Genomic DNA, 16,857 nt, shown 5'->3' on the forward strand with positions numbered 1-16,857 from the left:
TTAGAAAGTACATCCACAGCTCCAGTGAAATAAGTTGTTTCCTAATGACTGACATAACACTACAGAGTGAAGTATTTGACTGTTTTAATTTTATCAACTGGCATATTATGTCAGCACATGGTGACAAAGCATTGCAAAAAAAAAAAAAAAAAAATGTCGGACAAAATCTATGGAGCCAAACAGCTGCAAAAAGGTTGAACACACATATCGTTAGGATCGTAAGAAAAGCCATGTGTGAAACCTGAAACGTAAAATTTCATCTATGAACATTCAAACACCATGTTACGATAACGGAATAACATTTTAGGCTTGAAACAATAGTGTGTCGCAATTCTGAAGTACAATAATACATTTCAGAGTTTTGGCAGGTTCATCTCACGCCAAAATGTTTTTTTTTATAAAATAAAAATATATATACTATTAATCTCACATTTCACATTCATAAAATAAAGGGGTGACGTAATGTTAGCTAGCGAACCAGCAACCTAATGCTATCTAGCTAGCTAACAGCATATCTTGGGATATTTTGTTTAGATATGTACAGCTGAAGTCGGAAGTTTACATACACCTTAGCCAAATACATTTAAACTCAGTTTTTCACAATTCCTGACATTTAATCCTAGTAAAAATTCCCTGTCTTGTCTTAGATCAGTTAGGATCACCACTTTATTGGAAGAATGTGAAATGTCAGAATAATAGTAGAGAGAATGATTTATTTAAGCTTTTATGTCTTTCATCACATTCCCAGTGGGTCAGAAGTTTACATACACTCAATTAGTATTTGGTAGCATTGCCTTTAAATGGTTTAATTTGGGTCAAACCTTTTGGGTAGCCTTACACAAGCATCCCACAATAGTTGGGTGAATTTTGGCCCATTCCTCCTGACAGAGCTGGTGTAACCGAGTCAGGTTTGTAGGCCTCCTTTCTCACACATGCTTTTTCAGTTCTGCCCACAAATTTTCTAAAGGATTGAGGTCAGGGCTTTTTGATGGCCACTCCAATACCTTGACTTTGTTGTCCTTAAGCCATTTTCCACAACTTTGGAAGTATGCTTGGGGTCAATGTCCATTTGGAAGACCCATTTGCGACCAAGCTTTAACGTGACTGATGTCTTGAGATGTTGCTTCAATATATCCACATAATTTCCTTTCATCATGATGCCATCTATTTTGTGAAGTGCACCAGTCCCTCCTGCAGCAAAGCACACCCACAACATGCTGCTGCCACCCCCGTGCTTCACGGTTGGGATGGTGTTCTTCGACTTGCAAGCATCCCCCTTTAACTTCCAAACATAAGGATGGTCATTATGGCCAAACAGTTATATTTTTGTTTCATCAGACCAGAGGACATTTCTCCAAAAAGTATGATCTTGGTCCCATGTGCAGTTGTAAACCGTGGCTTCTTCCTTGCTGAGCGGCCTTTCAGCTTATGTAGATAAAGGACTCATTTTACTGTGGATTAAGATACTTTTGTACCCGTTTCCTCCAGCATCTTCACAAGGTCCTTTGCAGTTGTTCTGGGATTGATTTGCACATTCCGCACCAATGTACGTTCGTCTCTAGGAGACAGAACGTGTCTCCTTCCTGAGCGGTATGACGGCTGTGTGGTCCCATGGTGTTTATACTTGCGTACTATTGTTTGTACAAATGAACATGGTACCTTCAGGCGTTCTGAAATTGCTCCCAAGGATGAACCAGACTTGTGGAGGTCTACAATTTTTTTTCTGAAGTCCTGGCTGATTTCTTTTGATTTTCCCATGATGTCAAGCAAAGAGGCATTGAGTTTGAAGGTAGTCCTTGAAATACATCCACAGGTACAACTCCAATTGACTCAAAATATGTCAATTAGCCTATCAGAAGTTTCTAAAGCCATGACATAATTTTCGGGAATTTTCCAAGCTGTTTAAAAGCACAGCCAACTTAGTGTTTGTAAACTTCTGACCCACTGGAATTGTGATACAGTGAATTATACTGTCCGTAAACAATTGTTGGAAAAATTACTTGTGTCATGTACAAAGTAGATGTCCTAACCGACTTGCCAAAACTATAGTTTGTCAACAAGAAATATGTGGAGTGGTTGAAAAACAAGTATGTAAACTTCCGACTTCAACTGTAGGTGTTCCTTTAGTCCAGGTGGGAAAGGGCAGTGTGGAGTGCAATAGAGATTGCATCATCTGTGAATCTGTATGCAAATGGCTGTGCGGCCTTGTGAATGTTGACCTGTTTAAAGGTCTTACTCACGTCGGCTGTGGAGAGCGTGATCACACAGTCTTCCGGATCAGCTGGTGCTCTCATGCATGTTTCAGTGTTATTTGTTTCAAAGCGAGCATAGAAGTAGTTTAGCTCGTCTGGTAGGCTCATGTCACTGGGCAGCTCTCGGCTGTCCTTCCCTTTGTAGTCTGTAATGGTTTGCAAGCCCTCCGCCAACCCTGATGTCCTAGCCGTGTCTGAATCCTGGCATAGCAAGGCCACCAAAAATCCTGAAAATTCCATCCCCAATTACAACATTTTCTGCCAAAATAAAACTGTCAAAGGGGGTGGAGTTGCAATCTACTGCAGAGATAGCCTTTCGAGTTCTGTCATGCTATCCAGGTCTGTGCCCAAACAATTCGAGCTTCTACTTAAAAAAAATATTATAATAATCACCTTTCCAGAAATAAATATATCACTGTTGCCGCTTGTTATAGATCCCCCCTCAGCCCCCCGGCTGTACCCTAGACACCATATGTGAATTAATTTCCCCCCATCTATCTTCAGAGTTCGTACCCCGGCCGTCCTACAATCTAAGCTAGATGCCCTCAATCTCACACAAATTATCATGGAACCTACCAGGTATAACCCTAAATTCGTAAACACGGGCACCCTCATAGATAACATCCTGACCAACCTGCCCTCTAAATACACCTCTGCTGTCTTCAACCAGGATCTCAGCAATCACTGCCTCATTGCCTGCGTCCGTAATGGGTCCGTGGTCAAACCACCACCCCTTAATCACTGTCAAACGCTCCCTAAAACACTTCAGCGAGCAGGCCTTTCTAATCGACCTGGCCTGGGTATCCTGGAAGGATATTGACCTCATTCTGTCAGTAGAGGATGCCTGGTTATTCTTTAAAAGTGTTTTCCTCACCATCTTAAATAAGTGTGCCCCATTCAAAAAATGTAGAACGGATATAGCCCCTGGTTCACTCCAGACCTGACTGCCCAACAGCACAAAAACATCCTGTGGCGTACTGCATTACCATTGAATAGCCCCCGCGATATGCAACATTTCAGGGAAGTTAGGAACCAATATAAACAGGCAGTTAGGAAAGCTAAGGCTAGCTTTTTCAAACAGAAATTTGCATCCTGTAACACAAACTCCAAAAAGTTCTGCCCACTGCACTGAGGCTAGGAAACACTGTCACCACCAATAAATCTACAATAATCGAGAATTTCAATAAGCATTTTTCTACAGCTGGCCATGCTTTCCACCTGGCTACCCCTGCCCCGGTCAACAGCTCTGCACCCCCAACAGCAGCTTGCCCAAGCCCCCCCCCCCCCATCATTTCTCCTTCACCCAAATCCTAGCTGTTGTTTTAAAAGAGCTGCAAAATCTGGACCCCTACAAATTAGCTGGGCTAGGAAATCTGGACCCTCTCGAATTATCCGCTGACATTTTTGCGACCCCTAGTACTAGCCTGTTCAACCTCTCTTTCATATCGTCCGAGATCCCTAAAGATTGGAAAGCTGCCGCAGTCATCCCCCTCTTCAAAGGGGGTGACACTCCAGACCCAAACTGTTACAGACCTATATCTATCCTACCCTGCCTTCCTAAACTCTTCGAAAGCCAAGTTAACAAACAAATCACCGACCATTTCGAATCCCACCGTACCTTCTACGCTACGCAATCTGGTTTCCGAGCTGGTCATGGGTGCACCACAGCCACACTCAAGGTCCTAAACGATATCATAGCAGCCATCGATAAAAGACAATACTGTTCAGCAATACTATTTTGCAACAAAGCATCCTTCACTCATGCTGCCAAACATACCCTCGTAAAACTGACTATCCAACCGATCCTGGACTTCGGCGATGTCTTTTACAAAATAGCCTCCAACACTCTACTCAGCTAATTGGATGTAGTCTATCACAGTGCCATCCGTTTTGTCACCAAAGCTCCAAAAACTACCCACCACTGCGACCTGTATGTTCTCTTTGGCTGGCCCTCGCTACATACTCGTCACCAAACCCACTGGCTCCAGGTCATCTATAAGTCTTTGCTAGGGAAAGCCCTGCATTATCTCAGCTCACTGGTCACCATAGCAGCACCCACCCGTAGCACGCGCTCCAGAAGGTATATTTCACTGGTCACCCCCAAAGCCAACTCCTCATTTGGCCCCCTTTCCTTCCAGTTATCTGCTGCCAATGACTGGAACAAATTGAACAAATCACTGAAGCTGGAGACGCATATCTCCCTCACTAACTTTAAGCATAAGCTGTCAGAAAAGCTTACCGATCATTGCACCTGTACATAGCTCATCTGTAAATAGCCCACCCAACTACCTCATCCCCATATTGTTATTTATTTTTGCTCTTTTTCACCCCAGTATCCCTCCTACACATCATCATCTGCACATCTATCACTACAATGTTTAATTGCTAAATTGTCATTATTTCGCCACTATGTCCTATTTATTGCCTTACCTCCCTAATCTTACTACATTTGCACACACTATATATAGACTTTTCTATTGTGTTACTGACTGTACGTTTGTTTATCCTATGTATAACTGTTGTTTGTGTGTTTGCTCTATCTTGGCCAAGTCGCAGTTGTAAATGAGAACTTGTCCTCAACTGGCCTACCTGGTTAAAACTTCTTAAGGCTAGGGGGCAGTATTTTGATGTCCAGATGAAAAGCGTGCCCAAAGTAAACTGCCTGCTACTCAGGCCCAGAAGCTAGGATTTGCATATTATTAGTCGATTTGGATAGAAAACACTCTGAAGTTTCTAAAACTTTGAATAATTTCTGTGGGTATAACAGAACTTATTTAGCAGTCGAAACCCCGAGCACAATCCATCCAGGGAAATCTTTTTTTTGAGGTCATTTTGTTTTCTTTTAGGTTTCTATGGGAAGCTCTTTTTAATAGGAATTGGCTTGCAGTTCCTATGGCTTCCACTAGATGTCAACAGTCTTTAGAAATGGTTGATGTTTTTCTTTTGAGAAATGAAGAAGTAGCCCTGTTACTTCCATGTGTCACTCAGAGGGACTCAAGTCTTTTGGTGCGCGCAACCTGGAACGTGCTTCACTTTGTTTTTGTCTGGTATTGAACACAGTTTATCCCGTCGTAAATTGTATTGATTATTTACGTTTTAGGATACCTAAGGTTGGATTAGGAAAGTTGTTTGAAATGTTTGGACCAAGTTTACAGGTAACTTATTAGATACTTTGTAGGCATGTTGGGCGAGTTGAAACCGGGTTATTTCTGAATCAAACGCACCAAATAAATAGATATTTTGGGGATATAAACAATAAATGTATCTTACAAAAGGACCATTTGTGATGTTTCTGGGACATTTTGGCATACCATCATAAGATCTTCAAAGGTAAGGCGTGATTTATATAGTCATTTCTGATGTTTGTGTCGCACCTGCCTGGTTGAAATAGGATTTTCTTGTGTTTGTATGCGGGGTGCTGTCCTTAGATAATTGCATGGTCTGCTTTTGCCGTAAATCCTTTTTTAAATCTGACACTGTGGCTGGATTAACAAGAAGTTAAGCTGTATTTTGATGTATAACACTTGTATGTTTAAAGAATTCTTATGAGTATTTCTGTTTTTGAATTTGGCGCGCTGCAATTTCAATGGATGTTGTCAAATCAATCCCGTTAACGGGACCCGAGCGGGAATGGGGGTGAAGGGATCCCTAAGAGTTAACCTCTCTGGGATAGGGGGCAGTATTTTCACATCCGGATGAAAAGCGTGTCCAAAGTAAACTGCCTGTTACTCAGGCCCAGAAGCTAGGATATGCATATGATTAGTAGATTTGGATAGAAAACACTCTGAAGGTTCTAAAACTGTCAGAATAATGTCTGAGTATAACAGAACTGATTTGGCAGGTGAAACCCCGAGCATAACCCAGAGGGAAATTTCTTTGGGGGGGGGGGGATCATTGTGTTTTCCAATGGTTTTCTATGGGAGACCTGATTTATTAGGTCCCAGATTGCAGTTCATATGGCTTCCACTAGATGTCAACAGTCTTTAGAAATTGATCGATGTTTTTCTTTTGAGAAATGAAGAAGTAGGGCTGTTCTTTATAGGTGTCACTCTGAAGGGCTTTAGTCATTTGTTGTGTGCATTTGTTGCGTTCCGGTATTAGAAACAGTTTATTCAGTCTTAAATGTTATTGTTTATTTACATTTTAGGATACCTGAGGTTGGATTAGGAACGTTGTTTGAAATGTTTGGACCAAGTTTACAGGTAAGTTATTAGATACTTTGTAGTCATGTTGGAACCGGTGTATTTCTGAATCAAACGCGCCAAATAAATGGACATATTTGGGATATAAAGGAATTTATCGAACAAAACGACCATTCATTGTGTCACTGAAACATTTCAGATTGAAAAAAAGATCTTCCAAGGTATGGCTATTTCTGCCTTTTGTGTCGCACCTGCCTGGTTGAAAAATTATTTTCATGTGTTTGTATGCGGGGCGCTGTCCTCAGATAATCGCACGGTCTGCTTTCACCGTAAAGCCTTTTTGAAATCTGACACAGCGGCTGGATTAACAAGAAGTTAAGCTTTATTTTGATGCATTACACTTATATTTTCGTGAATGTTGAATATTGATATTTCTGTAGCTTGAATTTGGCGCACTGCAATTTCACTGGATGTTGTCAAATCAATCCCGCTAACGGCATTCGAGCATGATTCGCGCTTAGGGATCCCTAAGTTAAGGGACATGGGCATCTGTGAGGAGGGTTTATTCTCCAGGTCTTTAACTGTTTTCCAGAACTTCTTGGGGTTGGACCCACAGAGAGAGAAATGCTCTTTAAATTAACTAACTTTTATTCACGACTCTCTCCAAACACACACACACGTTGCTGCTACCCTTTTTTTTTTATCCTGCTGCTCAGCCACTTTACCCCTTACTGTATGCATATAACTAACTACCTGATCTATCACCAGTATCACTGATATGGTTATTGTTATTGTACATACTGTACATTATGTTCTCTCTCTACTGGTATTGACATTTTTATATTGACACTATTTTTGATTTTGCTACTATGCAAGTAACCATTTTGCTGTACAGTTTACACCTTCTGTAGAGACCCATCCACTTAGCAAGATGTGGCTGGGGGTTATAGCATTTCTTTCACATGACCCATCAATTTAAACAAGTGTGTCTGGGTAAGAGTCATCTAATATTTGTATCCGGGCACTTTGTTTACCTTGAATTGTTCCTTAATGTAGGCTACTACTTTTACACGTAATCTTTACTACACTACTCACTGTTTAGCACATGACCTCACATGTGAATCCATAAAGAGATGGGTGGGACTGGCTTAAGAGGGTGTGAACAATGCTGAATGTGTGTAGACAAAGAAGAGCTTGCCAACAGGTGTACCAAAACGATTCAAGGCCCATTTTTGTCAAAAGTGGGGTTACAAGTTTATCAACTTTCAAAGCAGAATTACTTTCCCATTGTTCCTCAAATGCAGTGTATGATATACAATGTTGTAGCCCTGTGTCTATTTTTTATATTCGATAAAAGCCGAATGACACATTTTGCTACATAAGACCTAATCAAAGCGGTCAGTAACATATGACTAATTCATTATTGCACCATCCCATTCTCTGGGCTCTGTCTGCATATCATAACCAGTAGTATATACCAGGAATAATGAAACATATCCAGGAGTATATACCAGGAAAAATGAAACAGAATAATAACAGATGTTTGGTGAATCTATGAATTATGTATGACCACTGGAGTCTTTGCCACTCAAAATATTTTTTGACAGAATATTTTAACATTGATTTCATCACTCAAAATATTGCCAAAGCATATTCTGTAGGAGGGGTTATTATGAATTTTAAATAATTTATATGAATCGGGTCTTGAACATATGGACTTAGAAATGATCAAAGGAGAGCTTAAATGTAGGCTAAATCGGGCATAAACTTATTCCCACACTTCAAACCAACTCTGTTGCAGTGGTCAAATTATGCCACAACACTGCTGCCCAGTTGAAGAGCTTATGATCTCCATGTAGCACCATGCAGCTTCGGAAAAGCACCCATCAGCCTCAGAAGATGCCCTTCTGGAGGCATACAGCCATCGAGTCATTATACCCTAATGTAGGCCTATTTACCTACTAGCCAAATAAAGTGCAGCGCATGCATGATGCGTGCAACTCATCATTCCAATATATTTGAACGTTTAATTACATCCACAGACTATACAATTGTCATCACACTGCACACTGCCCTATCCAACCTTGACAAGAGGAATACCTATGTAAGAATGCTGTTCATTAACTACAGCTCAGCATTTAACACCATAGTACCATGCAAGCTCATCATCAAGCTGGAGGCCCTGGGTCTCAACCCCGCCCTGTGCAATTAGGTCCTGGACAGGTCGCCCCCAGGTGGTGAAGTTAGGAAACAACATCTCCACTTCGCTGACCCTCAATACTGGGGCCCCACATGGGTGCATGCTCAGCCTCCTCCTGTACTCTCTGTTCACCTACGACTGCGTGGTCATGCACGCCTCTAACTCAATCATCAAGTTTGCAGACGACACAACAGGAGTGGGCTTGATTACCAACAACAACGAGACAGCCTACAGGGGTGATGAGGGCACTCGGAGTGTGGTGTCAGGAAAAACAACCTCTCACTCAACATCAACAAAACTAAGGATGATCGTGGACTTCAGGAAACAGCAGAGGGGGTACCCCCCTATCCACATTGAAGGGTCAGCAGTGGAGAAGATGGAAAGTTTAAGTTCCTCGGCGTACACATCACAGACAAACTGAAATGGTCTACCCACACAGACAGTGTGGTGAAAATGGCACAACAGAGCCTCTTCAATCTCAGGAGGCTGAAGAAATGGGGCTTGTCACCTAAAACCCTGACAAGCTGTTAGAGATGCACAATCAAGAGTATCCTGTTGGGCTGTATCATAGCCTGGTACGGCAACTTCACCGCCCTCAACCGCAAGGCTCTCCAGAGGGTGGTTTGGTCTGCACAACACATCACCGGGGGCAAACTACCTGCCCTCTATGACACCTACAGCACCCGATGTCACAGGAAGGCCAAAAAGACCATCAAGGACAAGAACCACCTGAGCCACTGCCTGTTCACACCGCTACCATCCAGAAGGTGAGATCAGTGTAAGTGCATCAAAGTTGGGACCGAGAGACTGAAAAACAGCTTCTATCTCAAGGCCAGACTGCTAAACAACAATCACTAAGTCAGAGAGGCTGCTGCTTACATTGAGACCCAATCACTGGTCACTTAAATAACTGGATCACTAGTCACTTTATACAATGCCACTCTAAATAATGCCACTTTAATAATGTTTACATTTCTTACATATACTTTATTTTATATAATCTATTGCACCTTGCCTATTTTATTTTATTGACATTTATTTCACCTTTATTTAACCAGGTAGGCTAGTTGAGAACAAGTTCTCATTTGCAACTGTGACTTGGCCAGGATAAAGCATAGCAATTAGACACTTACAACAACACAGAGTTACACATGGAATAAACTAAACATAGTCAATAATACAGTAGAAAAAAAGAAAACAAAAAATGATATACACAGTGAGTGCAAATGAGGTAAGGTAAGGGAGTTAAAGGCAATAAATTGTCCATGGCGGTGAAGTAATTACAACATAGCAATTAAACACTGGAATGGTAGATGTACAGAAGATGAATGTGCAAGTAGAGATACTGGGGTGCAAAGGAGCAAGATAAATAAATAAATACAGTATGGGGATGAGGTAGATAGATGGGCTGTTTACAGATGGACTATGGTGCAGTGATCTGTGAGCTGCTCTGACAGCTGGTGCTTAAAGCTAGTGAGGGAGATATGAGTCTCCAGCTTCAGTGATTTTTGCAGTTCATTCCAGTCATTGGCAGCATAGAACTGGAAAGAAAGGCGAACAAAGAAGGAATTGGCTTTAGGGGTGACGAGTATGAAGCGAGGCCCAACCAACAAGAACATACAGGTCGCAGTGGTGGGTAGTGTATGGGGGTTTGGTGACAAAACAGATGGCACTGTGATAGACTGCATCCAATTTGTTGAGTAGAGTGTTGGAGGCTATTTTATAGATGACATCGCCAAAGTCGAGGATCGGTAGGATAGTCAGTTTTACGAGGGCATGTTTGGCAGCATGAGTGAAGGACGTTTTGTTGTGATACAGGAAGCCGATTCTAGATTTGATTTTGGATTGGAGATGCTTAATGTGAGTCTGGAAGGAGAGTTTACAGTCTAACCAGACACCTAGGTATTTGTAGTCCACGTATTCTAAGTCAGAGCCGTCCAGAGTAGTGATGCTGGACGGGTGGGCAGGTGCGGGCAGTGATCGATTGAATAGCATGCATTTAGTTTTACTTGCATTTAAGAGCAGTTGGAGGCCACGGAAGGAGAGTTGTATGGCATTGAAGCTCGTCTGGAGGTTAGTTAACACAGTGTCCAACCAAAGAAGGGCCAGAAGTACACAGAATGGCGTCGTCTGCGTAGAGGTGGATCAGAGAATCACCAGCAGCAAGAGCAATGTAATTGATGTATACAGAGAAGAGAGTCGGCCCGAGAATTGAACCCTAGAGGTCCGGACAACAGCCCCTCCGATTTGACACACTGAACTCTATCAGAGAAGTAGTTGGTGAACCAGGCTAGGCAATCATTTGAGAAACAAAGGCTGTCGAGTCTGCCAATAAGAATGTACATATTCTCATTCACGCCTTTAGATTTGTGCGTATTAGGTAGTTGTTGGGAAATTGTTAGATTACTTGTTAGATATTACTGCACTGTCAGAACTAGAAGTACAAGCATTTCGCGACACTCGCATCAACATCTATGTGACCAATAAAATTAGATTTGATTTCTTCCTTCAGTTCAGTCAGTGAGAATGTCATCCATTCTGTAATATGTCTGAGTTGCAATAGGAACAAAATCAAAGAGAATAGCCTTAGCCATCAATTCTCCAAAGTTCTTTAGCCTATTACTTTAATAATTCAATGTTTTATTTAGGCCTACCCAAATATAAAAAATAAAAACAGGCCTTCAACTTATAGGCATTGCAATTTAGGCTATAATTTTGGGTACTGGTGTCTTGCAGAATACTTTTATAACTCGATTTGTGTTTTATAACTGTTCTTATTATAGGCCTCCCCTTAAAGAGACCCTAGCTGTTTTTCCTCATAATCCTGGAATATCGGACCACCATTTTATTACGTTTGCAACAAATAATCTGCTCAGACCCCAACCAAGGAACATCAAAAGTTGTGCTATAAATTCACAGACAACACAAAGATTCCTTGATGTCCTTCCAGATTCCCTCTGTCTACCCAAGGACGCCAGAGGACAAAAATCAGTTAACCACCTAACCGAGGAACTCAATTTAACCTTGCGCAATACCCTAGATGCAGTTGCACCCCTAAAAACTAAAAACATTTATCATAAAAAACTAGCTCCCTGGTACACAGAAAATACCCGAGCTCTGAAGCAAGCTTCCAGAAAATTGGAACGGAAATGGCTATCATCCTATTTTTCTAACTTAATTGAGAAAAATAAGAACAATCTGAAATTCCTTTTTGATACTGTCGCAAAGCTAACTAAAAAGCAGCATTCCCCAAGAGAGGATGGCTTTCACTTTAGCAGTGATAAATTAATGAACTTCTTTGAGGAAAAGATCATGATTATTAGAAAGCAAATTACGGACTCCACTTTAAATCTGCGTATTACTTCAAAGCTCAGTTGTCCTGAGTCTGCACAACTCTGCCAGGACCTAGGATCAAAAGAGACGCTCAAGTGTTTTAGTACTATATCTCTTGACACAATGATGAAAATAATCATGGCCTCTAAACCTTCAAGCTACATACTGGACCCTATTCCAACTAAACTACTGAAAGAGCTGCTTCCTGTGCTTGGCCCTCCTATGTTGAACATAATAAACGGCTCTCTATCCACCGGATGTGTACCAAACTCACTAAAAGTGGCAGTAATAAAGCCTCTCTTGAAAAAGCCAAACCTTGACCCAGAAAATATTCTTTAAAACTAAATCGGCCTATATCGAATATTCCATTCCTCTCAAAAATTTTAGAAAAGGCTGTTGCGCAGCAACTCACTGCCTTCCTGAAGACAAACAATGTATACGAAATGCTTCAGTCTGGTTTTAGACCCCATCATAGCACTGAGACTGCACTTGTGAAGGTGGTAAATGACCTTTTAATGGCATCAGACCGAGGCTCTGCATCTGTCCTCGTGCTCCTAGACCTTAGTGCTGCTTATAATACCATCGATCACCAAATTCATTTGGAGCGATTGGAAACCCAAATTGGTCTACACGGACAAGTTCTGGCCTGGTTTAGATCTTATCTGTCGGAAAGATATCAGTTTGTCTCTGTGAATGGTTTGTCCTCTGACAAATCAACTGTAAATTTCGGTGTTCCTCAATGTTCCGTTTTAGGACCACTATTGTTTTCACTATATATTTTACCTCTTGGGATGTCATTCGAAAACATAATGTTAACTTTCACTGCTATGCGGATGACACACAGCTGTACATTTCAATGAAACATTGTGAAGCCCCAAAATTGCCCTCGCTAGAAGCATGTGTTTCAGACATAAGGAAGTGGATGGCTGCAAACTTTCTACTTTTAAACTCGGACAAAACAGAGATGCTTGTTCTAGGTCCCAAAAAACAAAGAGATATTCTGTTGAATCTGACAATTAATCTTAATGGTTGTACAGTCGTCTCAAATAAAACTGTGAAGGACCTCGGCGTTACTCTGGACCCTCATCTCTCTTTTGAAGAACATATCAAGACCATTTCAAGGACAGCTTTTTTCCATCTACGTAACATTGCAAAAATCAGAAACTTTCTGTCCAAAAATGCAGAAAGATTAATCCATGCTTTTGTCACTTCTAGGTTAGACTACTGCAATGCTCTACTTTCCGGCTACCCGGATAAAGCACTAAATAAACTTCAGTTAGTGCTAAATACGGCTGCTTGAATCCTGACTAGAACCAAAAAAAAATATCATATTACTCCAGTGCTAGCCTCCCTACACTGGCTTCCTGTCAAAGCAAGGGCTGATTTCAAGGTTCTACTGCTAACCTTCAAAGCATTACATGGGCTTGCTCCTACCTATCTCTCTGATTTGGTCCTGCCGTACATACCTACACGTACGCTACGGTCACAAGACGCAGGCCTCCTAATTGTCCCTAGAATTTCTAAGCAAACAGCTGGAGGCAGGGCTTTCTCCTATAGAGCTCCATTTTTATGGAACGGTCTGCCTACCCATGTCAGAGACGCAAACTCGGTTTCAACCTTTTAAGTCTTTACTGAAGACTCATCTCTTCCGTGGGTCATATGATTGAGTGTAGTCTGGCCCAGGAGTGGGAAGGTGAACGGAAAGGCTCTGGAGCAACGAACCGCCCTTGCTGTCTCTGCCTGGCCGGTTCCCCTCTTTCCACTGGGATTCTCTGCCTCTAACCCTATTACAGCGGCTCAGTCACTGGCTTACTGGGGCTCTCTCATACTGTCCCTGGGAGGGGTGCGTCACCTGAGTGGGTTGAGTCACTGATGTGGTCATCCTGTCTGGGTGACTTAGTCAATATTTTGTTTTGTCTCATTTATTTATATGGATATAGCCTCTGCGTGATGGGGTTGTGCAACGCAAATGGCTATAACAAGCCTACATTCAGAGTGGAAATTGCAAAAACAGTCAAAATGCTTAATTTAAGGCTTTACAGTCCGTGCTCCCAAATACTGGAAAAGGTGTGATTCATTAGGTTACATGATACCCACAGGATCCCCACGCCGTTGTAAAAATAAATTATGCAATTATATGGCAATTAAATAACACAACAGAATGGCATATTTAGATAGTGGAATAGGCCTAGACTAAATCATATTTACTTTCTATTCTATTTGCAGCTCAATGGTTATTTTTTACTTTTTTCTATATTGTAGAATAATAGTGAAGACATCAAAACTAGGAAATAACACATGGAATCATGTAGAAACCAAAAAGCATTAAACAAAATAAAAATATATTAAAAATTTGAGATCCTTCAAATAGACACCCTTTGCCTTGACAGCTTTGCACACTTTTGGCATTCTCTCAACCAGCTTCATGAGGTAGTCAATTAACAGGTGTGCTTTGTTAAAAGTTCATTTGTGGAATTTCTTTCCTTCTTCGTGCGTTTGAGCCAATCAGTTGTGTTGTGACAAGGTAGGGATGGTATACAGAAAATAGCCCTATTTGGTAAAAGACCAAGTCCATATTATGGCAAGAACAGCTCAAATAAGCAAAGAGAAATTACATTCCATCATTACTTTAAGACATGAAGGTCAGTCAACACGGAAAATTCAAGAACTTTGAACGTTTCTTCAAGTGCTGTAACAAAAAACATCAAGTACTATGATGAAACTGGCTCTCATGAGTACCGCCTCATTAATGGAAGACCCAGTTACCTCTGCTGCAGAGGATAAGTTCATTAGAGTTACCAGCCGCAGAAATTGCAGGCCAAATAAATGCTTCAGAGTTCAAGTAACAGACTCATCTCAACGTCAACTGATCAGAGGAGACTGCGTGAATCAGGCCTTCATGGTCGAATTACTGCAAAGACACCACTACCAAAGGACATCAATAAGAAGAGACTTGCTTGTGCCAAAAAACACGAGCAATGGACATTAGACCGGTGGAAATGTTTCCTTTGGTATGGAGTCCAAATTGTAGATTTTTGGTTCCAACCACCATGTCTTTGTGAGTCACGGTGTGGGTGAATGGATGATCTCCACATGTATATTTCCCACCGTAAAGCAAGGGGGAGGTGTTATGGTGTGGGGGTGCTTTGCTGGTGACACTGTCAGTGGTTTATTTAGAATTCAAGGCACACTTAACCAGCTTTGCTACCACAGTATTGTGCGGCAATACACCATCTCATCTGTGTTTTTTTACTTAGTGGGACTATCATTTGTTTTTCAACAGGACAATGACCCAAAACACAGAAGGGCTATTTGACCAAGAAAGGAGAGTGCTGCATCAGATGACCTGGCCTCCACAATCACCCAACCTCAACCCAATTGAGATGGTTTGGGGTTGGACCACAGAGTGAAGGAAAAGCAGCCAACAAGTGCTCAGCATATGTAGGAACTCCTTCAAGACTGTAGGAAAAGCATTCCAGGTGAAGCTGGTTGAGAGAATGCCAAAAGTGTGCAAAGCTGTCAAAGGGAATGGGTGGCTATTTGAAGAATCTCAAACATATTTTGATTTGTTTACTAAATTATTCCATGTGTTATTTCATAGTTTTGATGTCTTCAATATTATTCTACAATGTAGAAAATGGTTAAAAAAATAAATAAATAAACCTTGATCCTAAAATGTTTAACCGGTAGCGTATAGTTAACATAACGATACAAGAAAATATTATTTACTTTGGACAAAAGGAATAAAACCCCTATCGAAAGGGCCTGCAACTCAACACACCATTAGCTACTTTAGTTGGCTAGCTAGGTAAAAATAGCCGTGGGTTTCAGCTGAGCGGAGTTAGCGACAACATAACGAACGCTACAGAATAGCGACACTAGTAGCCCAGTTAGCTAACTATCTAGCGCGCGATCAATTAATCAACCAATGAAATGTATTTAAAGCCCTTTTTACATCAGATGTCACAAAGTGCTTACACAGAAACCCAGCCTAAAAACCCTTAGCTAAATAGGTTTATTTTTGTTGGCTGGCTAAACGCGGTCTTACGTTGCTGGTGTATTATACAGTATAACTTGAAAATAGAGCTAGCTACCTTCGAGGCAACGGTTATGGGAGTATTCCTGCTTTTCCCTCCTCCATGCGAGGATCCAGAGCTGTTGCTGCCAGACCTCTCCCTCCCGTCTCCGCCTTGCCCTTGTCCAATTCTAGGGCCGAGTCGGTGTTGACCAGCGCCACGCCGTCGTCCATCGTGGCGACTGTCTTTTGACATTGACGTAAATGTAATTCAATTCTTGGGGTAAAATGTATTTTATTTGAAAATATTCTCACTTGTCGCGTTTTCGGCGTTGATGGAAACGACATAAAATACCACTGACAGCTAAAAGCAACCTAGCATTTTACAGGAGTATGATCACATTTATGACAGACACATAGGATATCCAATCATTAATTGGTTTGGTGGTAACTGAAGAAATACAAACCAATCACAAAGCTCATTATTCGGGCTACCCCGGTAGGAGTTAACCTTCAACCATGGCAACCAAGTAAATGGGCGGGATAAAAACAAACAAAAAATTATCAGGTCGATGTTCTCGTCTTGTCATCCTCATCATTATTGCCCAAATATTTACCCAAACTGTTCGAACTGGAGCACGCAAAAGTTTGTTTACGATAATTATTCCTACAGATTGCCAGGCGGTCGCCTGTAGCTAACGCGTCTGACTTCAGAATTGTAACCAAATCACGTATTTCATGGAAATTCAGAGCCTTTTCATCATCCTAGCCAAGCAATTTCCTAGTATTAAGAGTAGGCACATCGTTTTTTGGCTCAATGACTGTCAGCCAAACTTTGGTATCAGTGGAGGCTGCTGAGGGGAGGATGGCTCATAAATGGCTGGAGCAAATGGAATGGCATCAACCACATGGAAA

At 41.5% G+C, this 16,857-nt stretch overlaps 1 protein-coding gene across 4 annotated transcripts in view; it reads right to left on the bottom strand.

Moving 5' to 3' along the window:
• LOC139372137 (S-phase cyclin A-associated protein in the ER) overlaps positions 1-16,318 on the bottom strand; it is a 127,677-nt gene extending 111,359 nt beyond the window's left edge. For all 4 annotated transcript variants that reach the window (XM_071111991.1, XM_071111990.1, XM_071111988.1 and 1 more), the window contains exon 1: positions 16,022-16,318. In XM_071111991.1, coding sequence (XP_070968092.1) covers positions 16,022-16,198 — 177 coding nt within the window. In that variant the 5' untranslated portion in view covers positions 16,199-16,318. The remainder of the gene's footprint in view (positions 1-16,021) is intronic.
• Positions 16,319-16,857: the final 539 nt, after the last annotated feature.

This window comes from Oncorhynchus clarkii, chromosome 2 (assembly GCF_045791955.1).
Source record: "Oncorhynchus clarkii lewisi isolate Uvic-CL-2024 chromosome 2, UVic_Ocla_1.0, whole genome shotgun sequence".
Taxonomy (NCBI): domain Eukaryota; kingdom Metazoa; phylum Chordata; class Actinopteri; order Salmoniformes; family Salmonidae; genus Oncorhynchus; species Oncorhynchus clarkii.